Below are 26,335 nucleotides of genomic sequence, written 5' to 3'. Positions count from 1 at the left end.
GTCCTCAGTAAACCCTCCCCACTGGTCACGTTGGGTCTGTAACATCATCACACGGTCACTTCTATTTATGCTCGCTGTTAAGGTGCTGCAGTATTCTCCTGAACCACAGGTGTCGCCATTCAGACAATACAAATACGAAATCAGTGCTGCTGTATAAGCAGAAGAAGTCACAACCGCAGCCAATACTTGCTCAAGTTTTCTCGTCTTTCATCTGGACCGTGGCTGTCCTCCTCGGGAGACGAACAAATGTGCCGTGATGTTTCGTATTATCCATGTCATAAAAACTTGATGGTTTCCGGAAAACAACGCCACGCAGAAGCACCTCTGGCAAAATCCTATCTGATGGCCACCAGATGGCGATAAGTCTCCCTGTAGAAGTGTATGTGAAACAGAACCTCCGTAATCAGTGCTGATGACTTCACGCTCAGTCATCATCGATTGGCGGTATGAAACTGCACGCTGATTGGCTAACACCGTGTTGCTCTTTTCGTCTCTGAACCAAGATGGTGGCAGCAGTAAAACATCACAAACCAGCGGGGCATGTGACTGAAGCTCCACCCACCTTTCTGTGTTTGTGGATGCTGCGGTAACTCCACCCTCTGAAGAGTCTGCAGCACCTGTCGGCGTGTTGTTTTGGATGGATCGGTCTGACAGCAGGGAGCTGCTGATTCTGGCCTCCATCCTGCCGCCCTGTCCTTGTGCAAGGCTTTTGACCCCAATTACTGCGAGCAGCGAGCTGTGACGGCGCCTGCAGCCGTCAGCTTTGAGGCTGCTCGACCCTCTGTTTGTTTGGAGGAGACAGAAGAGGAAGAGGAGCACAGCGAAGCTCCAAGAGCAGGTCAACGAGGTGGAATTACACAGGAAGAAGGAGAGCAGATGGAGAAGGAGGATGGGATCGAAGATGTGAGACAGGAGGAGTTTGAAATTAAACGCAGGAGGGGATAAAGACAAAGATTTAAACTGGAAGTAAAACTAAACAGATGAGAATAAAGAAGAATAAACTTACGAGAGATGAAAGAGAGATGGGAAGGAGAAATGTTTAGTGATTGAAGCCGACAGGTGAGGAAGAGGATGAAAACAGGACGAAAACGAATCAGAGGAGGAAGAGGATGAAAACAGGACGAAAACGAATCAGAGGAGGAGAAACAGGCAACGAAGAGGAGAAGAAGGCGGCAGAGGAGGCGGTGCAGATGTAGCTCAGACTAATAAAAGCGATGATGGGATTAGGCCGTCGCTGCAGGCCGATCAATAAGGAGCTGCCGCACTCCGGATCTCTCTGCTGCGGCGCATCGCTCCATTCAGCAGCTAATAAGTGTGCTGCGTGTGGCCACGTGTCCCAACGATTAATAAATGTCAGAAAAGTTCCAGCATCGATTCGAATCAGCGAGTCACGGCGAACAAAGAGAGCGGCGTGCACAGAAACTGTTTTAAGGATGGATTTTATAAAGCTGAACGCCTTTCATCAGCTCACCCTGCAAACACGCCAAAACCAACTGCAGAAAAATAAATTTTTTCAGGGGAGGGGCAACCTCCCTCTCACCTGGCTTCATCCATGTTCCTGCTCTCACCTGTGACCACGAGCTTTGAGCAGCGACCACAAGAACAAAACGGAAGATATGAGCAGCAGACTTGAGCGTGGGCTCAGAGCTCCTTAGCCGTCGTTCCTCATGGCGGCTACAGGCTGACCTGGTGTCAGCTGACACACCTGGTCAGGATCAGCTGACTCATAGAGAACAGCAGAGTCCACCAATCACAGTCAGTGTCTGACGCCGCTTTGTTGCTAGATCTCTGGGAGCAGAATTCCTGATTGGGGACAGCATGTTATCGACACGGAACACAAACAGGAAGTGGAAGACACAGGTGAGTACAGGTGAGCCGAAAGAGTCTGTGTGAGTCTGTGTTGGTCTGTGTGAGTCTGTGTGAGTCTGTGTTGGTCTGTGTGAGTCTGTGTGAGTCTGTGTTGGTCTGTGTGAGTCTGTGTTGGTCTGTGTGAGTCTGTGTGAGTCTGTGTTGGTCTGTGTGAGTCTGTGAGTCTGTGTGAGTCTGTGTTGGTCTGTGTGAGTCTGTGTTGATCTGTGTGAGTCTGTGTGAGTCTGTGTTGGTCTGTGTGAGTCTGTGTGATTCTGTGTTGGTCTGTGTGAGTCCGTGTTGGTCTGTGTGAGTCTGTGTGAGTCCGTGTGAGTCTGTGTTGGTCTGTGTTAGTCCGTGTTGGTCTGTGTGAGTCCGTGCTGGTCTGTGTGAGTCCGTGTGAGTCTGTGTGAGTCTGCGTTGGTCTGTGTGAGTCTGTGTTGGTCTGTGCTGGTCTGTGTGAGTCTGTGTGAGTCTGTGTTGGTCTGTGTGAGTCTGTGTGAGTCCGTGTGAGTTTGTGTTGGTCTGTGTTAGTCCGTGTTGGTCCGTGTGAGTCCGTGTTGGTCCGTGTGAGTCCGTGTGAGTCCGTGTGAGTCCGTGTTGGTCTGTGTTAGTCCGTGTTGGTCTGTGTGAGTCCGTGTTGGTCTGTGTGAGTCCGTGTTGGTCTGTGTGAGTCTGTGTGAGTCTGTGTTGGTCTGTGTGAGTCCGTGTTGGTCTGTGTGAGTCTGTGTGAGTCTGTGTTGGTCTGTGTGAGTCCGTGTTGGTCCGTGTTGGTCTGTGTGAGTCTGTGTGAGTCTGTGTTGGTCCGTGTGAGTCTTTGTGAGTCTGTGTGAGTCTGTGTTGGTCTGTGTGAGTCTGTGTTGATCTGTGTGAGTCTGTGTGAGTCTGTGTTGGTCTGTGTGAGTCTGTGTTGGTCTGTGTGAGTCTGTGTGAGTCTGTGTTGGTCTGTGTGAGTCTGTGAGTCTGTGTGAGTCTGTGTTGGTCTGTGTGAGTCTGTGTTGATCTGTGTGAGTCTGTGTGAGTCTGTGTTGGTCTGTGTGAGTCTGTGTGATTCTGTGTTGGTCTGTGTGAGTCCGTGTTGGTCTGTGTGAGTCTGTGTGAGTCCGTGTGAGTCTGTGTTGGTCTGTGTTAGTCCGTGTTGGTCTGTGTGAGTCCGTGCTGGTCTGTGTGAGTCCGTGTGAGTCTGTGTGAGTCTGCGTTGGTCTGTGTGAGTCTGTGTTGGTCTGTGCTGGTCTGTGTGAGTCTGTGTGAGTCTGTGTTGGTCTGTGTGAGTCTGTGTGAGTCCGTGTGAGTTTGTGTTGGTCTGTGTTAGTCCGTGTTGGTCCGTGTGAGTCCGTGTTGGTCCGTGTGAGTCCGTGTGAGTCCGTGTGAGTCCGTGTTGGTCTGTGTTAGTCCGTGTTGGTCTGTGTGAGTCCGTGTTGGTCTGTGTGAGTCCGTGTTGGTCTGTGTGAGTCTGTGTGAGTCTGTGTTGGTCTGTGTGAGTCCGTGTTGGTCTGTGTGAGTCTGTGTGAGTCTGTGTTGGTCTGTGTGAGTCCGTGTTGGTCCGTGTTGGTCTGTGTGAGTCTGTGTGAGTCTGTGTTGGTCCGTGTGAGTCTTTGTGAGTCTGTGTGAGTCTGTGTTGGTCTGTGTGAGTCTGTGTTGATCTGTGTGAGTCTGTGTGAGTCTGTGTTGGTCTGTGTGAGTCTGTGTGATTCTGTGTTGGTCTGTGTGAGTCCGTGTTGGTCTGTGTGAGTCTGTGTGAGTCTGTGTTGGTCTGTGTGAGTCTGTGTTGGTCCGTGTGAGTCTGTGTGAGTCCGTGTGAGTCTGTGTTGGTCTGTGTTAGTCCGTGTTGGTCTGTGTGAGTCCGTGCTGGTCTGTGTGAGTCCGTGTGAGTCTGTGTGAGTCTGCGTTGGTCTGTGTTGGTCTGTGCTGGTCTGTGTGAGTCTGTGTGAGTCTGTGTTGGTCTGTGTGAGTCTGTGTGAGTCCGTGTGAGTCTGTGTTGGTCTGTGTTAGTCCGTGTTGGTCCGTGTGAGTCCGTGTTGGTCCGTGTGAGTCCGTGTGAGTCCGTGTGAGTCTGTGTTGGTCTGTGTTAGTCCGTGTTGGTCTGTGTGAGTCCGTGTTGGTCTGTGTGAGTCTGTGTTGGTCTGTGTGAGTCTGTGTGAGTCTGTGTTGGTCTGTGTGAGTCCGTGTTGGTCTGTGTGAGTCTGTGTGAGTCTGTGTTGGTCCGTGTGAGTCTTTGTGAGTCTGTGTGAGTCTGTGTTGGTCTGTGTGAGTCTGTGTTGGTCTGTGTGAGTCTGTGTGAGTCTGTGTTGGTCTGTGTGAGTCTGTGTTGGTCTGTGTGAGTCTGTGTGAGTCTGTGTTGGTCTGTGTGAGTCCGTGTTGGTCCGTGTTGGTCTGTGTGAGTCTGTGTGAGTCTGTGTTGGTCCGTGTGAGTCTTTGTGAGTCTGTGTTGGTCTGTGTGAGTCTGTGTTGGTCTGTGTTGGTCTGTGTTGGTCCGTGTGAGTCTGTGTTGGTCTTTGTGAGTCTGTGTTGGTCTGTGTGAGTCTGTGTTGGTCTGTGTTGGTCCGTGTGAGTCTGTGTGAGTCTGTGTTGGTCTCTGTGAGTCTGTGTTGGTCTGTGTGAGTCTGTGTTGGTCTTTGTGAGTCTGTGTTGGTCTGTGTTGGTCTGTGTGAGTCTGTGTTGGTCTGTGTTTGTCTGTGTGAGTCTGTGTGAGTCTGTGTTGGTCTCTGTGAGTCTGTGTTGGTCTGTGTGAGTCTGTGTTGGTCTCTGTGAGTCTGTGTTGGTCTGTGTTTGTCTCTGTGAGTCTGTGTTGGTCTGTGTGAGTCTGCGTTCAGGGTCGGTGTGTAAATGCCTTTAGATGGAGAAAAGCATCTTTTTGTGCGTGCGACTGCACTGAGCAGCATTCTCTGGATATTTTGACCTTTTTAGGAGACAAACGTTTATGTTTGAGCTTCAGCTGCACTCCTCCTCACTCTCACACAGGCCTGCAGGATTGTTCATTGATATGAGTTTATAAATATGAACGCGTGTGACTTACATCACCAGATATGAGTGCCTGAGCGGGCTCAGAGTGCAGAGAAGGAGCAGGTGGAGGCATTTAGCAGAAACCGACGGGTGTATATGGAGAGGAATGAAGAGCAGCGGCTGAGAGCAGATAGGCGCTGTGGCAAACAAGTAAACTTTCCAACCGTTTCATACATTTGAACATCTGGAGCAGAAACAAGGCTTCATGTCCTGGTTTGTAATTTAAAGCCAGGACCTGCTGACAAGAACAGAAAGGATGAAGACAATGGTTTAACTGTCCTACAGGCTGCTCAGCGGCGGCCCGTTGGCGCTCTGCTGTAAATGGGTAAACCGAGTCTGTGCACCAATAAGAGCAGAGCTCTGTGTCCTCTAGCACGTGCTCAGTGGCCCTTGTTGCATTTTTTCAGCTCATTTGCAGAATCTGTTCACACCCCAGTCACCTTCTTCACTCACTATGTGTTAATAGACCTCTCTGCATTGAATCATACCTGTTATTAATCTCTGTCTCTCTTCCACAGCATGTCTTTATCCTGTCTTCCTTCTCTCACCCCAACTGGTCGCAGCAGATGGCCCCGCCCCTCCCTGAGCCTGGTTCTGCCGGAGGTTTCTTCCTGTTAAAAGGGAGTTTTTCCTTCCCACTGTCGCCAAAGTGCTTGCTCATAGGGGGTCGTATGATTGTTGGGTTTTTCTCTGTATCTACTGTACAATATAAAGCGCCTTGAGGTGACTGCTGTTGTGATTTGGTGCTATATAAATAAAATTGAATTGAATTGAATTGAATTGCTCACGCTCAGCCAGAGCCTCTGATCAGAATTCCTAACCATCAGACTGGGATTTCCTTTAAAGCTTTCCAACGAGCTGTTTTAGAGTTCACACAATAAACATAAATAAAGTAAATGCTCATTCAACGCTTTCTGCATTTGTTTGGATGTTTGCAAGACTCAGAGGTAACTCTTCAGCCCAGTAACCAATCAACCTGCGCTTTGAAATCATGTCATTTTAATTTAAACCGTCGCCTGTTTCTAAGACTGTCTCACAAGTTTTTATGATTAAACAAATCAACAGGAATCATTAGCCCCGACACATCAACCCTCCAGGACTTCCAGAACTTCTCTTCTTGCACACATGAATGAGCAAATATGTCATGAACTGTGTGTGGAGCAGGCAGGATTGAACCCAAATGTCAGGCAGGACTTGACACAAACACACAACTTTATTGTTGGAACATCAAAGAAAAACAAAACTAACCTAAACTGGGAATACTGAAACCTAAACAAACACACGGATACACACAGGCTGGCAAACACGATCTCCCACGGGAAACACAGCCAACACAAATGAACGCGACACCACAGGGAAGCAAAACTAAACACACTGAACAATGAACACGAGACTGTCAAAATAAAACAGGAAACATAATGAGCCGTACGCTGTGACAACAGGACTTGGATCACATGAAGACTGCGGAGATGGGATGGAACACAAGGACAGGAACACGGAAACAGGTAAGGGGACAAAACACAGACTCCACTAAGAGGGCGAGGGAGAGAGCGGCGAGAGACATGATGGGCTGGGAAACACGGGATAAAACATAAAGAGGAGAACATAGGAACAGAAAAGGGAAAGAACATAAAAGGACACACACATAAACAGAGACAAACAGACAGAGACACACAGAGGGCAGAGAGACAAGGGGAAGCTAATAACCAAGGAGCTATGACAGGACAACCTCGGCAATATAGAATAAACTCACGACTGACTAAATGAACTTAGTAATCTGGGTCCTAAACTCCGTCAGCTTCACGTCCCAGAGTCAAACTAACACTGCAGCATCACTGAGCGTTAAAAACTGTCTAAATTCTTTCATCTTTAACAAAATGATCAGTGTTGCTGCTTTACCAGGTGTAACAATTAAGTTTAACATCCAGGCATCCATGAAAACAGGATTTATTACATTTAATGGAGTTAGAAGTTAGCAGGAAGTTAGCTCGCTAGCTTCCACCTAAACATGATATAGCATGTTCTGACTGAGAGATTTCTGAAAAAATTCAAACGTACAGCTCTGCTATCACTTCCAACATAAATGAAGACAGAAAACTAAACAGCAGTGACGTTTGTAGGGTTACTGAAGTTGGGCTAGCTGGTATATAATGATGTGCTACGTGGTAGCTAGTGACACAGCTATGTTAGCATAACATAACATAAGCTGGAGGATGGACGCTAACTTTTTTCCACTCTATAAAAGTTAACGTGAGGGTTCCCGATGGTTAGGGACAAATGCAATCGCATGGCAGGATGCTGTAAACGGACCAAACTTCAGTCAGGAGAACAACTGAGATAATCCATCCACAATACCAGGTTAGTCATTAACAGTGTTGGGCAAGTTACTTTGAAAAAGTAATTAATTATAGTTACTAGTTACTTCTTCAAAAAAGTAACTGAGTTAGTAACTGAGTTACAAGATTCAAAAAGTAATTAATTACTTGAAAAGTAACTATTGCATTACTTAAAAAAAAAGTTTAACCCTCTGGGGTCCAGGGTATAATTGGCCATTTTTAACCACTTCTGATGTTTCCTCCACATTTCACCTTTAAAAACTATTTCCTTTGCCTTGTTTGGTATCATCCTTTTCAGCACAACCTCACGTGTCTGAATTTACAGTTATGTTTTCATTTTGACTGTATTAACACAATTGATCTAAAATCAGACAAAAAACATAAAATGCGAGTAGAAAAAGTTATATTTTTTACTGTAACAACTACAAACATGTTTATTGAATCATATTTCATAACTTTAAATGCAAATATAAATTGTGAATTTTAAAATCCTATGCACAAGTTTTCCAAACAACAAAGTTATTTGCAGCCATTTACCTTTTACCCTTTTTTTAAATAACCATTTCAAACTATTTACAGAACAATCAGCTGTTCTTCAATAAGATGCCACAAATTATTTGTGCCACTCCAAATATTTCTGTCCACTATAAAGGAGAACATCACAGCCTGATACCTGCAGGTCTGACAGCAGCAGGTGTATCACTCCTGTTTCTACCTGGAGACAGCAGTCGCCTCATTGTTCTGACACACAACACAAAACTATCCACAACACTACACACTAACTACACAAGACAACACATTAACTACACACTCCAAACACGCTAAACGTCACAAATCTCTCACATCTCAAAACTCGCTCTCTCTCTCTCTCGCCGTCACTCCTAAATCTTCCCCCTGTTCCTAAACATCCAAATGTCACGTTGCCATATAATTTTTTGATTGGTCCACATGGTGCATTTTTCCACCAACACGAATGGGCTGGTTTTTGTTTTGGGTTTTTTTTGCTCATAAACAATATATACGCTGCTCATATAGCAGCTTATATCTTGTTTATCATGACTCTGGTTTTACGTGGCCTATCAACACAGTTTAAAAACTGGTATATGTCACCTTGTTGCTTTGTCATCTTGAAGTGGTCGTGTGATTGGCTTACCACGACTACTTTATCCTTCCTCAGTCAAACAGCAGCACTCATGCTATTGTTTTGCCCCCTGAGCTCCAGCTGTTGTGCCAAAAAGTGATCGTCGGGCAGAAAGTGATTGCCGTCCGCGGGAGCGCGCAGCTGCTTAAAGCTGTAGCGCCCAGATTACTTACAGCTACTTCCTGCAGCTGATATAAGATGCTGTAAGCTGAACACAGCTTCAACCATCTGTTTGTTGAAAAATAGTAACGCGAGCGCATTTTCTTGTTAGTAACAGTAACGGCGTTGTAATTAGTTAGATTACTCGTTACTGAAAAAAGTAACACCGTTAGTAATGCCGTTATTCCCATTAGTGGTCATTAATATACTGCAACTACATGGGAATAGAGCAGCTGTGAGAGAATTCAACATTAATGAATCAATGGAGGAAGTGGAGGAAGCGCAGTTTTTGGCATTCCTCATATTCCAAAACGTGCTTCGTCTCTTCACTGTTACTGTCGCCCGACATAATTTGCAGATGATGTTGTTTGCAGCCGCCACAATGCTTTCGACCAAAACAGGCGTAGCTTGATGACACCATCAATATGCGCTATCGTGGTAGAGCAGTGTAGTCAAAATCTCTACAGTTGGCCAATTTCATACCGTTTCTACCTTCCACCCCTACTTAGACATAAACCATAATACAAAATGACATCAAAACAGTGGGTCAACTGACCCAGGACATGACAAAATATGAGACTAGACTCAAAATAATTGTGTTCATGTCCAGAAAAACAAATAAATTCAGTTTCATGAACAGTTTGAAACCTTTGCTGAAGGCTCCCTACAGAGAGCATGTCAGATGTCACCAAAGGAGCCGTGTCAGTGATTAAAGTCCGTCTGAGCCTCACCAGTGCCCAACATTTGCAATTTGTTGCTTGTGCTTTTGGGAGGGGATCAGAGCTCTTCTGACAGATCCTGCGATGGCCGATATGTTGGAGTGCTGTTGTGTGCTCCAGGTCTTTACACCAGACGATGAATAATGATGAGAATTTCCATCGAAGCTAAGCGGCCAGTCAAAACGGCAAACGCTGAAGGACAAAGTGAGGTAAACGCCGCTGAAACACATTGTTAATGACGAGCAGCAGAGAGCAGGTTAAAGAGCACAGACATGCTCAGCATCAACAAAGAGGATTCAGAGTAAGTCCTGGGAACGAGCGCAGTGAGTTTCATAATTACGGATGTTTGTGCACAGACTTCACGCAGAGAGAGACACAGCCAAGCAAAAACAGCTGAGAAAAGTGAAACAAAGTTTGTTTTACCAGCCCAGTCGGGCCTTCACACCAGGTCAGCACTCATCAGCACTCCAGTCATGAGGAAACGGCTAGCCTGATAACATCCCGCTTTGCTCGGCCGTTCACCGTCTGAAGACTCACCTCAGCAGTCCTGAGACGTCTCACGCAGAGAGAACAATTTGAGTTGAATCTAACGCGCCTGCAGTTGATCTGCAGCCATGCCTCAGCTTTTAATGGAATAAAATGGCCTGCCGGACACTGGCGCCACCGGGCCCTCTGACCACCACCAGTAGGCAAACATGGGGTTAGTATCTTGCCCAAGGATATTTGGCATGCAGCCAGGAGGCAGCCTGGGATCGAACCACCGACCTTCTGATTAGTGGCTGACCTGCTCTGCCACCTGAGCTACAGCCAAAATGAAAAGCTTGTCAGGGCTGAGCTCAGCACAGTTGACGAGGACGGGAACAGCACCTGATCCGGCCTGACTGAAGCAAAGTCGTGCACGTGGCTTCCCGCAGTGCTGTGACGAAGCAGGTTTATCGTCTCGCTCCCAGCCCGTCACACGTGGATGCTCTATTGACGATGTCGAGCCGCGCTGACCCAGACAGGCCTAAAGCAGCACGCGGCCACATGTTCCTGATGAAGTGAGTTCTAATGCTGAACACAGCGTTCGACTCCCTTCTTGGAAAGTTTAACACGTCTGCAGACAGGCTGCACTGATCTGTACACTTTGTTGCTCAGAGTCATCCTGATGTGGACTCGTGATCTTTCATCCGCTAACAGGTTCCTCCTCTGGGAGTGATCGCTGATTAGTCTGTGCTGATTGGTTGAGGGTAAACTCGTCAGAGATGCTGCTGAATCTTCTTCCAGCCCGGTGAGCATCAAAAACTTGCTCCTGCTCGATGTGTACATAGGAGGCCCGTGCACCAGCTTCCTTCTTCTTATCTAAAGTGAAGTTGTACTGGCAGCAGGGTAGGCTGGGCTCCTCCCGTGCAGTATTTTCCACTATCCAGGTTTTTCCAGCCAGACAAGACAGAGATGAGGTCTCTCCAGTGAGTTCTGGGTCTGCTTAGAAAACTTCTAAGAGGAGGTGTCCAAGAGGCCTTTCTGAGCACCCGCCTCCCTTTGAAGGGGCGCAGTAATGGCTCTGGCACCTGTATCCTCAGTCTGCTGGTGTCCAGCCACAGCTCGCGGTGACGTTAGGACCACCGTCTGACTGAAAAGCTACTCCTGTCTTCAATGTTATCTATTATACTATTACACTGATCATCTGAGGATGAAATTATTGTATAACCTGGTGAATTTTAAGAGTTTAGGTATAAAAACTTAGTGGAATCTGATTTTTCCCCTGTGACTGTGAAAAGTAACCACAAAGCTCCGTGGGCCTCCCGGCTGACAAATCTGTGATTAATGAGTTTACCCCGAGATGCAGGGCTGTGGTGCAGAGCTGCTGCTGCAGTGCATTCATGAATAAAACACGATGCTGGAAACAGCATCTTTCCTGATCTGCACCGGTACGGCGACACTGAGGTGCACGTGTGCAGGCTCCTTTTAAATGAAAGTCTCGTGTCACAGATTTTAGTTCTGCATTATTTGCTTTATTATTCAGTCAAAGTGGTGATAAAGACATGCTGACATTGGTTAACAGCATTAGTCTGAGCAGGGATGCTGACGTCTGTGTTGAAGGTTCAGATCAGTGCACGGCCACGTCTCGCTGCGAAGTACAGCCTTCTAATTCAGCCTCTGCCTCACTTCAGGTTTTTCTTTGCTCCGCCCACTAACATGTCCTCAGGAGAGATGAGAGACTGAGGATCTTTACTGAGAGTACCAATCACTACATGAGGCACATAAAGTTCCTCCTGACTGGCTGATCCACACACCCTCCTCGAGGCCTCCTCCATCTTATCCTTTTGGTCCCACGGTCGAGCGGTGACTCAACAGCTTCACTTCGGCACTCGACCCTCACTCCAAGGAGGCAGGACAGGCTTAGGGTTATAGCTAACCCGATCGTGGCTCAAGAGTTGGCAGTTTGTCTTGTAATCGGAAGGTTGCCGGTTCGAGTCCCAGCTCCGACAGTCTCGGTCGTTGTGTCTTTGGGCAAGACACTTCACCCGTTGCTTACTGGTGGTGGTCAGAGGGCCCGGTGGCGCCAGTGTCCGGCAGCCTCGCCTCTGTCAGTGCGCCCCAGGGCGGCTGTGGCCACAATGTAGCTTGCCATCACCAGTGTGTGAATGGGTGGATGACTGAATGTAGTGTAAAGCGCTTTGGGGTCCTTAGGGAAAGCACTATACAAATACAGGCCATTTATAACAGCAGTCTGCATGTTCTAGCGTTAAAGTCTGTCTATTTCCTGCTGCAAGCAGAGAAGTCAAATCTTCATCACAGAGTCAGAGCTTCTCACTGGAACAGAGAGGAGTGAGGGCGCTGTGCTACAGCTTTAACAGCCATGTTTCACTCGTAGTTTTCATTAGGATTAAATTCCTCTACAGCCCGAAGCTGTGATTAAATTCAATGCCCTACGGTGCAGGCAGATGTAGTGCTCGTGCGAACAGGTCGCTGCAGCTGATGATGATAATGGTTTTATGTAGACGTGGAGCTGTGCAGGACGTACACGTCAGATCTGCAGCTCGTGGTCCGCGGTGACACTGAGCTGCCATCGGGGCTCAAACACACACACACTGAGATGTGTGTGTGTGTGTGCGTGCGTGCGTGCATGTGTGTGCGCGTGGCGTACTGTTCTCGTGCTCTTCCACATTTCCCAGGAACGTCGCTGGAACTCCGAAGGCGGACGCCAGCACCCACACACAGATGTTCACCACCTGAACACATGAAGACATGAACAGTTGAACATGATCGCTTTAATGTTTTAAGACTTCCACATCATCATTGTGATTTTTACACAAATTAAGAGTCATACACGGAAATTAAAATTTGAAAACAAATTTGTCAGATGGTTCAATAAACTCTCCATTTCCAAAAAACTGGAATTTTATATTTCAGGCTTTAAGGGGTCAACAGCCAATCAGGGCTTTACATTTTAAGGTCCTGATAACGTCTATAAAAAGAGTCAAAATAACGTAGAAAACCTCTGAAAAGTTCTTTAAACCTGCATTCTACGCAATGACCAGCAGGAGGCAACTCCTCTGGCTGAAGACAGTTTATTGTCAGAAAGGTCAGGAAAGCTGCTCACTGGTTCATAACGCTTCACTAATTTAGACTAAATGAACGCAAAGTTTCCCTCTGATAGGAGCGAGATGGTGATGTCACGGCGGCGGCTTTTTATGACGGCAGGATAAAACGTACCTTGGCCTTGTGAGGAGTCCTCATGTCCAGCGCTTTGACAGGGTGGCACACAGCCACGTACCTGTCCATGCTCATCACCGTCAGCGTGAAGGTGCTGGTGAACATGTTGTAGTAGTCGATGGACACCATCACTTTGCACAGAGTGTTCCCGAATGGCCAGAAGCCCAGATACAAATCAGTGCCCTGGAAACATCCAGAAAGCAGAGTCTGAGTGTGAATCACACAACTTATCCTGCTCAGGGTCACAGAGCCGGAGCTCCTAAAGGAACAGGTGGTTAACCTACAGAGTTTGCACACGTGCAGATGATGTCGTACCTGGAAAGGTAGCGTAGCCAGAAAGAGCGAGTCAGCCAGTGCCAGGTTAAAGATGTAGATGTTGGTGGCTGTTTTCATCTTGGTGTACCTGAGCGAGAAGAATCAGTTCAGTCAGACACACAAACACACACCTCAGTGAAGCACCTGACAACGCTCACAGCAGATAACCACCGGCACCGCTGACCACCCTCAGTTCATCACTGTCACCAACCAATCAAAATCAAGAAGGGGAGGGACTTGTGGCAAATTTGTAAAAACATTTTTTTTAGTTTATTTGATTTTTATTGTAGCAGATGAGGAGGAGCACTCGTTCCAGCTGTTCTCCAACCAGACTGCAGGAGGCACGCGTAGCGCTGTGACCTCCCACAGAGGCCACGAGCTTCAGCTCGGACCCTCGCATGACGACGTTTCAATGCGACATTTTCAAACTTGAACCGTCACGTGACGCACTTTAATCACGTGCGTGTGATTTTAGAGACAGCAGGAGGCGCTGTCAACACAGCCACACCTAGAAGACAGGTTTGTAACCTAGCAACCCGTCTGAGCCTGTAAACAGCGCCTGCGGTAAGCCTGAGCCGAGCCTAAATCTAAAACCAGGTCTAAGGCGGCCGATGAAGAAGCAGAGTCGGGGGAGGGGCATGCTCTGCTTTTTTAACCTTAATTTAGGAACCACCGGGAGGATGGGAGACATCTGGGGCGTAGAAGGAAACACAAACAGAAGCACGCAGCGGAGAGTCACGTGACCTGCGTCTTATCTGAGCGCATCGGCTGCTGCAACTTTGAACCAAGTGTAGAAAACGCAGTGCAGTCAAACCTCCTCCTCCTCCTCCCTGCCCTCAGCCGGTTTTACCCTCGCTCTCTCTCCTCAGCACATCCCCTTCTTTCTTCCACTCTTCCTCTCGTCTCCTCCTCTGCCTCCTTTCCTCTTCAGTCCTCTTATTATTTCTCCAGCTTCGGTTTTAGCCGATGTTCCTCGCTTCCTTTACATCCCAACATCTGTGTCTTTCACTCTTTTATGCTTTCGTGCCTCTCGTTGCCTCCCTCTGATGTATCCCTGCTGCACTCAGCCCTCTGACTCCGTCTCCACCTGCAGCTCACAGGAAGCCGCCTTTATTAAGTTAAAATCAGGTCTTAAAGGTCAAAACTGAGAGATGAAGATTCATAGAGAGCGGCTGAGAGAGGCAAAGGAGCGGCGACGTTCAGCCGTCACAATATTAATCCAGGGAAATCTTTTTTTTTTTTTTTTTTTTTTTTTTTTAAACCTGTCCCGTTTGGTTCTTTTGCCATCAGAATTATTGTCTAAAGGCGAAGAAAGATGCCCAACGGATTTACTTTACCAAATGGACCATCCCAGCCTTGCCGTAATGGTCCATTTGATTCAACTTTTTATTGTTTATTTTATTTTCACTTGCTGAATACGGGACAGGGAAATCTTAATTTCTATTTATGTGCTTCTGGATTATTTCACTCTAAAAAATGAATTTACTGCTCCACTTAACCACCTGCAGCCTCCGCAGCCAGAGAGGTGGAGGAAGAAGCTGCAGGTGCGTCCGGCAGGAGGTCAAACTTCCTGTTTTTGACTCTCACTATGGTCACGTTTGGTCTGCTTTTTATTTTCTCCTCCACCTTTCCACTCTTGCTGCTCTTCACTGCTCCACCTCTCAGCTCCAATCAGCTGCTTTCATCTCTCGCCCGGTTCTCTCGCAGTCTTTCCTTCCTTCCTTCGGTCCTTCCTTTCTGTCTTTCCTTCCTGCCTCCTTCCCTGTGCATGCTGGAGTCTTGCTGGGAGCTCGGGAGTCTTCACACAGAATATTTTATGGTGTTCAGCTGAGCTCTCCGCCCATTTTCACATCGGGACCACATCTCCCCTCCTAACCCTCTCCATCTCCACCTCCTCTCTCTTCTGTTGCTCTGTTGCTGTAGTTAAAAACCCCCTGAAATGCTGATTATGAGTTCAGTGCTCGTGGGCACAAAGGAAGAGGAGAAAGAGTGACAGGTGAGACCGGAGCTCAGAGAAGCGTCGGGCAGTCGTGTCTTCTCTCAAACACACACGAGCGCTGCGTTTGCACCGAGTTTCATCAGCTCTGCTGCTTTGATGATTTACCGCAGGATTGTGTGCTTCACTGCAAAAGCACGCCGACAGTAAGAAACACAAGTACTGAAGACAAACGAGTCCTTCGTGCAGCGGATGCTTAAAGAGCGTCCCGAGACAAGATCCTCAGGAAGAAACAGATCCATACTCTGCGTGCTGCGCAGAAATGATTCTTTATGAAAACCCTTCAGAATCAGGATGAAGGACAAAGATCATCATTCAGTCAGTCTGCCTCTCAGCAACACAACAAACTGCATCTCTCCATCAAAGCTGGAAACTGATCCTGGATCCTGACCAGAATTCCTCCCGGTTTCTCTTCATTTCTTTTGGTGCGTATATCTGAAGATACCGGACGTCTGTAAAGGGATCCAAGCCCGACCCCTGAGAGTGTTTCCAATGTGTTTAACAGTAATCCTGCTAACACACACATGTCATGGTCCCCGTGTCTGCCCGGCCGGTCCTGCAAGGCTACATGTGTTTTTGATTACTCTCTCCCTCTTTCTCTCGCCACTCTGCCTGGGTGGAGCTTACTGCGCGCTCCCGCCCTCGGCCCACACACCTGTTGGCCATCAGGCTGCATTTAAGGCTCGGACGCAGACAGTCTCATTGCTGGATGATTGTGCGAGACACGTTAGTGAGCCTCTAGCCTCAGTGAAGTTTTCTTGTGTTAATCTGTGATTCTGTGTAACCGATGTCTCTTGTGTATAGTTTTCCCCGACCTGTGACCTACCCGCCGTGTGGACGTGTGTTAGTTGGAGTGTGAAGAAGAGAGCGAGTGTGAGAGAGCTTCCCCTACCTGGATTTCCACCACTGTATTCTGCACCTGGTGACTGTGTAAATAAACTCTGTTTTTGGAACTGAACCCTGCCGTCGCTTGTGACAACAGTGACACACAGTCAGGTAAACAAAGACCTGAAGAGGTTTTAGTTTCTCAGGGTGAACACGAACCCCGCCGACCTCAGTCGGTATCATTCATGACTGCTAATCTCTCACATCTAATTCATCTATATGATACCAAAAAACGGTGAAAAGCTGTGACATTTCCACGAACCTGTCTTTAGTCCAAAAGCGTGACCCTGCTTTACGTGAAGCCTGTGCAGCAGCAAACGTGCATCAGCCTCCTCTCCATGACAGGGCCCTCCTCCTGCCTCTCTGAGGTCCAGCTGAAGCTTGTGTGTGATAAATGAAGTGCTCACACAGACACTGCTGCTGTGTGTATCCCTCATAATCCTGAAACGAACACTTGATCCTGTTAGCGTTCTCTGTGCGTCTGCACTTAAGGAATCTCCAAAACAAGCATGAAATATTTAAGCATCCATCACAGAGGCTTTACTGCCTCACGCCTCCTCTCAGCTAATTCCTCAGCTCTCACTCTAATTGTCTCCTCACCACTTCTGTGCTCCTCGGAGCTAAGCTAATCCAGCACGCCGCCTCTCACAGCTCCGACCGTGGAGGTCGCTCATCCACCACCCCAACCTCCACCTCCTGATTATATTCAAACTGGATGCAAACTAGAGAAATGCATTTAAATAAACGATCTGACACTTCTGTTAGGAAATTACCTCATTCGTGTTTTATCTTTGATTACACATCTGTGTTCAGTTTAAACTTCTCCCCAACTCTTTAACCAGTCACGTCTTGTTTGTGCCACTTTGTTCACTCGGCAGCTTTTCTTCGTCTCGACTACTGGGCAGAGGGAGGTCCGTGGCACCGACCTTCAACCGTTTAATACATTTTGAAAATTTATAATTTGAGTTTGTGTATCTCCTGTGAAAAACCCCACCACACTTCTGTTGTGGTGGGCTGGTGACCCACCTTCTTTCTCTACGACAGCAACGAGCACAGGCAGAGGCTCTCTCAGCTTTCTGCAGATGATGTGTTTGCAATGGTTTATCCAGTGATCCAGATCAGCATTCAGCCGAGTGTGAAGCACCACAGATGAGAACTAACACCTCCAGTCATGGTGAAGGCTCCATCGCAGTTCATGAAAAAGGGTGAAGTGGGTCAGGAGGAGTGGACGAGTTCAGGTATCTCAGGTTAATGAGCGAGAGGAAAGAGAGGTGTCTGCTTAGACTACTGAGGCAGAAGATGGATAGATGCATGAGAAAGTGCCAACTCAGGGTGGGATCACACCTGAACGCTTCTTTATAAACATTCAAACCTTCTCTTAGGCTACACTAATCCGGATACATTTGAAAACAGCGTTTTCATCTAAAAACGCTCCGCGTCCACACTATTGTTTTCAATCATTTCCAAACACTTGTTCATCCACAATGAAACGGTCAAAAGCGCTTACGTTCCAGTCCTGCGCACGCGTAAAACGCAAGAAGACTCGACCTGCCTCATTTCTGTCTGCCGTTTATTTACTTTCCGGCTCTTTGAAATGTCGCTGCAAAATGTCGAGGAAAAGCAGCGAGTTTTTTAAATGGACTAACAATGAGGTGGAGTTGTTGCTGCAAGTAACACAAAAGTACAAAGTTGCAAAAGCGAGTGAGAGTTAAAGAATTTAAAGAAAAGCTATCTGGAGCATGTAGACTGATATTAATCTTTAATAGGGCTGTCAAACAAAACAACTGCTGTATAATGCCATCTTAATTTAATTGGTCACATGACTGCATCACATGATTAAAATGTGTTATCATTTCCATTTCAAAAGTATCTGCTTTCCTTGACCGAAAACGCCGTCTCAGTGTGGACGGAAGACATGGCCTTATGCAGAGGGTGGGGGGTACACCTGGACAGGTCACCAGCAGCAGACACAGAAAACCATTCATCTCTATGAATAATGTATAATGTTTTTTAAATGTCACTGAATGAAACTGTGGCCTCATACAAATACCTCGGTGCTGTGATTGATGACAGTCTTTCCTTTAAGTCACCAGCTATTAAAGAAACTGAGGCACATCATGTTTCTCTTTCACTTCAACAAAAGACTCGTTGCTGCCACTTTTTGACCTTTCCTGGATCACGGTGACATCATTTACACGAAAGCCTATTTCTGGTTGACTGCCCTCTGATTTATCAGAGTACACGTTACACAGTTTGGAGATAGAGTGCACTCTCAGGACATCATCACATTCGTCGTTCCATCGGTTCGTGCAGAGCTCGGGAAGAAGGCGTTGTCCTTCTCTGCTCCGTCTTCATGGAATACGTTACAGAAGGACCTGAAGCTCCTCGATTTCACAGACTTCCAAAGACGTACAAATGTTTTGGTGAAAAACTCGTCTTTGATACGGCTGCATACATTTTATTGTTGTTTGTTTGTGTGGAACAGGTCTCTCCGGTACATGACACACTGAGTCTCAATGGGACTCAGTTAAGCTAACCCCATTAAGTGCATGTGTTTGGACTTTGGGAGGAGCCTGGTGTACTAACCACCGTGGTTAAACCACGTGGTTAGTACGTGCTGTTGGCTGACTTGTGACTGGACGATAATCAGTGATCAGCTTTGGTTTTCAGGTATTCTTCAGAGTGCCCCAGTCTGTTCTTCATTGTGCTGAAGACCGCCAGACCTCCTCGCTCCTGTTGCTTTGGCTGCTCATTGTTGTACTAATAATAAAGGAGACTTCTTCTGCGGTGCCATCGGAGACAGAAAACATCACGCAGCCATAAAGCTGATGGAAGTGTGACGAGCATCCTGCCTTCTGCTCTATTAATAATTCACGTCGAGTCGAATTAGAGCAGCTGGAATAATTCAAACCTCTGTGTTTTTGTTGGTTTCCTCTCTTTGATTGCTCGGTTCTCTCTCGCTGCTCACCTTCATATTTCCTCTTCACCTTTCCCCTTTATTTGCATGAGCCCATTATCTTATAATTAATAAATGCAATTAGACCTGTGAACCTTTCAGCAGACACACTCGCAGCAGATAATGAAATGTGCTGCTGCGCGGCGAATAAATGATGACGATGATCGGATCTGCACACCGAAGATGGAGCCCGACCTGTCATGGTGCGAGACGCTCTTCCTGTAGATGTCCCTGCGGTGGTTCAGCTGAAGGACGAGGCTTTGCCCGAAGCTCTGATTCAAAGCCTCGGCCAGCTGAGGTTTGATGGTACTCACCCCCAGTCTGCTTCACTTCCACTCCCATCATGAGTCACGAGTGCACGCAGACATGCACGAAGGGCTGCAGTGAGCCATCGAGCAATTCCAATAATTCGATTAGAAAACACAAATTCTTTGCTTCGTTTAACACGCGGCTCTGTAGCGCTACTGTCACCGTGGAAACGTGAGCGTTTCACAGACTGAGCTGCAAAGAAATGTTTTCAGGAGCAGTGCATGAATGAAACGATTACGCCCACGCACACCGGCACGTTAACATGGAGGCAAAGAGGCGGAGCATCCCCATGAGCTGAGCTCAGGTTCCTGTGACCAACATTAAAACCTTCACTGTGGTAAAGCTAGCAGGAGTCAGCAAACTGTGACGTGAAAAAAAGAGAACTCTGTAGCTCCGCCTCCAAGGTTGGCTGATATGTAAACATTTTCCAACCGACGTTCGTCAGTCCAGTAACCGACGACAGGCGATATATTCGCACGGGTGACTTTTTGATGGGCGGAGCGATGATGTCAGGCACGGACTGATTTGTGCGTTTAAAATTTATACGTTTTGTTTGGAGGGAATTTTTGACCTTCTTTTCTTGTTTGTTTCAGTATTAATGTAGAAACTTACTGGATTATTTATTTATTTATTTGAGATGTGAAAAACGTAACTTTACGTCAGAGTTTTTTTTTATGTTCGCTGGACATTTTGATTTTTAACTGAGTTTTTGTTGAATTGTGTATTTGTTGTTTGGTCGAGTGTGTAAGACAAACACAGAGTGGAAAAAAGAGCCAGTTTCTCTTTGCCTCCCTGCACATCACTGTGGGTTTTTATTCAAATCACATGCAGCCCTAATTTCATCACGTAAAGGCCCCGTCTAGACCTCAGACTCAGCAACACTGACCCAGTGACAGTCAGACCTCATGTTTGCTTCCTGTTTCTGAAACTTGCTTCTGGGCAGGAGGACATTGAAGCTTTCTGACTGAAGGCTGAGCAGCTGATGGCCCAAGCTCTGTTGATGATGATGAGTGGCCGATGAAGCAGCAGCTCTTAATGTATGACAGGACGATTCAAAGTGATTTGATGTTTGAACAAGTAAAGGTAAATAGAAACAATGAACGGTTTGATGGTGCTTGTTCTTCGAAGGCTGTCCTCGTCTCTGTGGTTCCTCTCAGACTTCATTTCTCTCTCTGCTTCCTCTGATGATTCTTTAATCCACTGAGCCGTTTGGCTTCAAATATTAATAATCACTGAATTATTCACACGCTACCACTGTGTGTGTGTGTGTGTGTGTGCGCGCGTGTGAGGAAACCACAGAGACTGAAACGCTCTTGGAGAAACTTCGATTCTAAGTGTTTTGTGAGTTTTTCTCTCTGCTCTCAGCTGCTCAGACTCCACCAGCAGGTGTTCCAGTTATCAGTCATGGATGTGATTACATATGATCACAAATCATTCTTCCAATATTCACACGGCATGCTCCACTTCTGTTTCCTTTGGATAAAAGTAAGGACAGAAAGCAGCACTCTTACATTTATCTTCTATTGACAAACTCAGGGTTATGGACTGGAGGAGGGTGTGGTTAACATCCACCTGCTTCTAAAGAAAGGACACCTCTCATGACAAACACAACACCAGAACACAAAGTTAACGGTACAGCCTCCCCGTCACCCCAGGTGCTGGCCTGGTGGTGTGACCCACCCGGTGTTGTGACCCACCCGGTGGTGTCACGCGGTGCTGACTCCGTGGTGTCACCCGGTGGTGTGACCCACCCGGTGTTGTGACCCACCCGGTGGTGTCACGCGGTGCTGACTCGGTGGTGTCACCCGGTGGTGTGACCCACCCGGTGTTGTGACTCACCCGGTGGTGTCACCCCGGTGCTGACTCGGTGGTGTCACTTGATGGTGTCACTCCGTGGTGTCACCCACCCAGTGGTGTCACCCACCCAGTGGTGTCATCCCGGTGCTGACTCGGTGGTGTCACTCCGTGGTGTCACTCGATGGTGTCACCCCGGTGCTGACTCGGTGGTGTCACTCGATGGTGTCACCCCGGTGCTGACTCGGTGGTGTCACCCTGGTTGTGTCACCCGGTTACAGCAGATTCTGTTGCATTTGTGCCGATGGCTCCGTGCCATCGACGTGAGCCGCTCTCACACATTGTGCCATGTGCTGAAGCAAACCTGAGGCTGATCCACGATCACAGGAACGCACACGTTCAGAGGAGTTTACAGGAGGTAACGCTGCCTCCGAGAAGCAGCTGCATAAACAGCACTGTGCAGCCTCTGCTTTAATGACACAGCTCATAAAGACGCATTTATGTGCGCCCTGACTCACTCGAAGCTTTTTTATATGCCTGTGTATCTTCAGAGGAAAGAGCTGTTGAAGGAAAGCCTCTCTCAGCGACAATCACAGCCTAATTCACGGCTGGCAGCTGCTGCAGAGGTTCAAGGTATTATCATCCCTCTCCTCGGGTCACAGCATCACCAGCCATGTTCTCAAAGAAAGCCATGCAAAGGATCTACAAGTATCTCCACCCTGCTGGATGGAGAGAGAGGGATTACTGAAGCACGTCCCACAGCAGAGGAAGGCTTTTCCTTGTACTCTGAGGATTACACTGCTCCTTTTGAGACTTTAGGACCTCTCCTACTCATTTCTACACAGCTGCTCCCTGCGCAAAACACTAATAGTATTAGACCAAGCAGCCAGCGTGCATCACAGTGACATAAAACAGATGCCTTTAATGCCTCTCAACACTCTCTGCTTGTAGCAGCACACACACTTTATCCATCCTCACAATGTTCCCGATGGATTCAGCGATCCCAGGTGATATACGGCCTCTCCACAGACCTCTGGATCTGCTCCTGTTGGCCTGTCCAGAAGAAAACGTGTCCTCTCAGGGTGGAGGAGCTCCTGCCTGAGCCAGGACACCCGTCAGAGGAAACTCCTTCCTGTCACTCTCATTCCTTCTGCCCTGCCCACAGCTGTGCTCACAGCACAGGGGTGAATGAAGACGGCTCAGTAACTCCACAGATGAAGGCCACAACCTGCTGAGGCCAGCAGATGCATCGCGTGCAGGAAATGAGGAGGAGACGGGCTCCTCGCTAATCCTGCAATATTACAGATTTTAATATGGAAACTTCTTCACACGAGTTTACCTGTGAAACCTGCGTCTGAGCTCAGAGGCGAGGTGAGTAATGATGTGTCGGTCGTGAACGAAACGGCTCTTAAAGCCGACTCTTTGACGTGAACGACGCGAGCCGGCTCCTTATTGGGAGCCATGGGTTTTTTTTCTTTCTCTCACCCTCTCTCTCCCACTTTTTCCCCGCTTCACTCCTCACGCGAGCCTTGTGCTTTGCGCTGGGCAGAGGGGGGAGGGGCGGTAGTTACACTCGCAGTAGCACAGGAACAGAGCGGGAAGGAGAGAGAGAGAAAGAGAGCCAGGGACAACAACTAGTGATGTGCGATACCACTGATTTCCTTTCCAAACCGATACCAAGTAAAATTCAGGGTGGTATCGACGATACTGATCTGATACCGATACTTTGTACAAAAACTTAATGTTTCATTGTATTTCATATATAATTGTATTATGTAATTGTAATAATAATATAGTAATATAGCTTCATAATGATTACAGGACATCAGATTACTTGTTCTTATCACTTAATAATGCAGAATTATCATATAGAAATAAAAAATGAAGTTGTGTGCCATTTGAGCATGTTGCCTGCCTGCAGCACTAAAAGACTCTGCGACAGACGTCTGTCTCGCCCTAGCAGCACCTGTCCCTCTCCTCCTCTTCAGTTCGCCTCAACATACGCTCGTCATGTTCTGTGATATGATTTACTCTGAGGTGTTTGGCGAGGTCAGTGGTGTTGCCACAACACCTCACTGTCTTGCCACATGTATCGCAAACCGCGTCCTGGCTGTTTGTGGAGGTAAAATACGTCCATGCATGACTCCATTTACACTCAGCCATTGTTGTGAGTGCGCACGCCAGGGGCTGCCACACATTTATACAGCCGTATTTCACACATGGCTATGAAAGGCGGAAGAGGAAGTAGTTCCTTCCAATGTAGACAATCCGAATTATATAGTTTCTTTCCACTGTGTTCCTGTTAATGAAAAACTACAAATTTACCCCAAAGTACTAAAATATCGATATTTTAATATGAGAATCGATTCTAGAACATAAACGACTGGTATCGGAAGAATCCGCACAGCACTAACAACAATGTCACATTAGAAAGGTATAGTAATCATCCACAACTATTTACAGTTGCGGATGATAAAGGATTCAGAAAGTTTATTCATGCAGGCCCATATGACAGAGAATATGCATCTTCTTTTTGTTTTCATATTTTAATTTATATTTAAGTGTGTTGTGGTTTGCAGTGTTTTGTGTTGTTTCAGTTTAATTTTGTTTAAAATGAAAAAACTGAAAATTTAAATAGTTAAAAGTTGAAATGTAAATAGTTGGTTTTTGTATTATATGATTTATTTATTACATTTTATGTGGAGTGAATAAATAAAAGTATATTTACGGTGGCCCCTACAGAACAAGGACGTACAAACTCCAAAACACGTAAAAACTCCAAAACACGTACGAACTCTGAAACACGTACAAAACAGCTCGATCTGATTTCCTCGTGTTGGTGTTGTTCCCAGATCATCATGAAAATGTTGTTCCAGGATCAACATTGCAAGTGACCAATCAGAATGTTGTGACGTCATACTTTTGCGACTTCGGGAAAAAACACCGTAAAACAAAAAACTGTACTTAAGCTGTGAGAAACCGCCTCTGTCCGCCGATCAACGTACCCTGACCCTAATCCTAATCCTAACCCTAACCTTTTAATAAACGGTAAGCAGAATTGATATTGTCCTTGCAACACTGGAATTTCATAAATGCAAGAATGGCTTGGCGCGCAAAAGAATAACTTCACGACATTCTGATTGGTCACTTGCAATGTTGATCCTGGAACAACATTTTCATGATGATCTGGGAACAACACCAACACGAGGATATCAGATCATCCTACAAAACACAACAGAAGTGCTCCAGGATGCTAGGGGGCAGTGTTGAGCTTTTGTTACCTCGTGGCTACACAAGCCAGCAAGTACCAACGACCGGATTTGGTGTGTGGTAGTAACAGGTAAATGAACTTTTTTTTAAAAAAATTATTTGAATATATATGAGTGCTTGTGTATAAATACACAAAGAATACACATATGCTTTCAATTGTGTAATTTAAGTGATCTAGGTAGCTCTGTTTGGAAGTTCAGTTAACGCTAGAAATGTGTTTTGGAGTTTGTATGTGCTTTGTCTCTAGGGGCCACCGCATATATTTATATATAAACATATATAAATAAAACCACATTTTTTTACATTAGTAATTCCTTTTGTACGTAATTTTATATTGTTGTTAATAATAAATTAATTAAAGCAAGAAAACAACCTGAAGAGCCGGTTGGGAGCCGAAAGAGCCGGCTCTTTTTAGTGAGCCGAGCCGAAAGAGCCGGTTCTCTAAAAAGAGCCGTAAATCCCATCACTAGAGGTGAGTGTGGCGTGGCTCCAGAGGTCCTGCCACTTTTAAAAATGTCCACTCACCCGTGAGCTCCACAGTGGTGATGGGATTTCCGGCTCAAATCCCAAAAAAACCCGTGATTTTATTTATATATGTTTATATATAAATATATACAGTGGTCCATAGAGACAAAGCACATACAAACTAAAGCACATTTCTAGCGTTAACTGAACTTCCAAACAGAGCTACCTAGATCACTTAAATTACACAGTTGAAAGCATATGTGTATTGTTTGTGTATTTATACACAAGCACTCATATATATTCAAATAATTCAAAAAAATGTTCATTTACCTGTTACTACCACACACCAAATCCGGTCGTTGGTACTTGCTGGCTTGTGTAGCCACGAGGTAACAAAAGCTCAACACTGCCCCCTAGCATCCTGGAGCACTTCTGTTGTGTTTTGGAGTTTTTATGTGTTTTGGAGTTTGTAAATGTACTTTTATTTATTCACTCCACATAAAATGTAATAAATAAATCATATAATACAAAAACCAACTATTCACATTTCAGCTTTTAACTATTTAAGTTTTCAGCTTTTTCCTTTTAAACAAATTTAAACTGAAACAACACGAAACACTGCAAACCACAACACAATTAAATATAAATTAAAATATGAAAAAGAAGATGCACATTCTCTGTCATATGGGCCTGCATGAATAAACTTTCTGAATCCTTTATCATCTGCAACTGAAAATAGTTGTGGATGATTACTATACCTTTCTAATGTGACGCTGTTGTCCCTGGCTCTCTTTCTCTCTCTCTCCCTCCCGCTCTGTTCCTGTGCTACTGCAAGTGTAACTACCGCCCCTCCCCCCTCTGCCCAGCGCAAAGCACAAGGCTCGCGTGCGGAGTGAAGCGGAAAAAAAGTGCGAGAGAGAGGGTGAGAGAAAGAAAGAAAAAACCCACGGCTCCCAATAAGGAGCCAGCTCGCGTTGTTCACGTCAAAGATCTGGCTCTAAGAGCCGTTTCGTTCACGACCGACACATCACTACTCCACAGCTCTTCATCATGTCCTGTTTAGAGCTGCTGGAGTTCACTCCTCATATTCACAGTTATATCTTCAGCCTGCTCTGTAGCTCACCTGCTGACCCCTGTCTAACACCTGGCTAAAGAGCCTGCAGAGCCTTACCTGAGAGGTGAATGCTTTAAAAAGCCAGACACACAGAGGTGTGCCTGCTTGTGTGCAGCATGCTGAAGGAGTGTGTCTTCTGTCTGCCATCAGGCGTCAAACTGCAGCTCTTACTGCACATTTATACCGTGGACACATCACTACACGCAGACAGTCCACTGTTATAACAGGTCATGTGACCACAGTTAGTCTGAGTATTTATCACAGTTGTGTCTTTGTATAATTTGGTGAAAATTGTACTTTTTAACAATAATTTGGAGACTTCACAT

At 46.5% G+C, this 26,335-nt stretch overlaps 1 protein-coding gene across 1 annotated transcript in view; it reads right to left on the bottom strand.

Annotated features, from left to right (window-relative positions):
• The window catches only part of oprl1 (opiate receptor-like 1), a 71,615-nt gene that overhangs the window by 4,365 nt on the left and 40,915 nt on the right, over positions 1-26,335 (bottom strand). The window contains exons 3-5 of the mRNA XM_063464019.1: positions 13,221-13,308; positions 12,906-13,088; positions 12,337-12,421 (exon numbers count right to left, since the gene is read on the bottom strand). Coding sequence (XP_063320089.1) covers positions 12,337-12,421; positions 12,906-13,088; positions 13,221-13,308 — 356 coding nt within the window. The remainder of the gene's footprint in view (positions 1-12,336; positions 12,422-12,905; positions 13,089-13,220; positions 13,309-26,335) is intronic.

Source organism: Pelmatolapia mariae, linkage group LG20 (genome assembly GCF_036321145.2).
Source record: "Pelmatolapia mariae isolate MD_Pm_ZW linkage group LG20, Pm_UMD_F_2, whole genome shotgun sequence".
Classification (NCBI taxonomy): Eukaryota; Metazoa; Chordata; class Actinopteri; order Cichliformes; family Cichlidae; genus Pelmatolapia; species Pelmatolapia mariae.
This window is presented reverse-complemented; position numbering and strand designations above follow the sequence as displayed.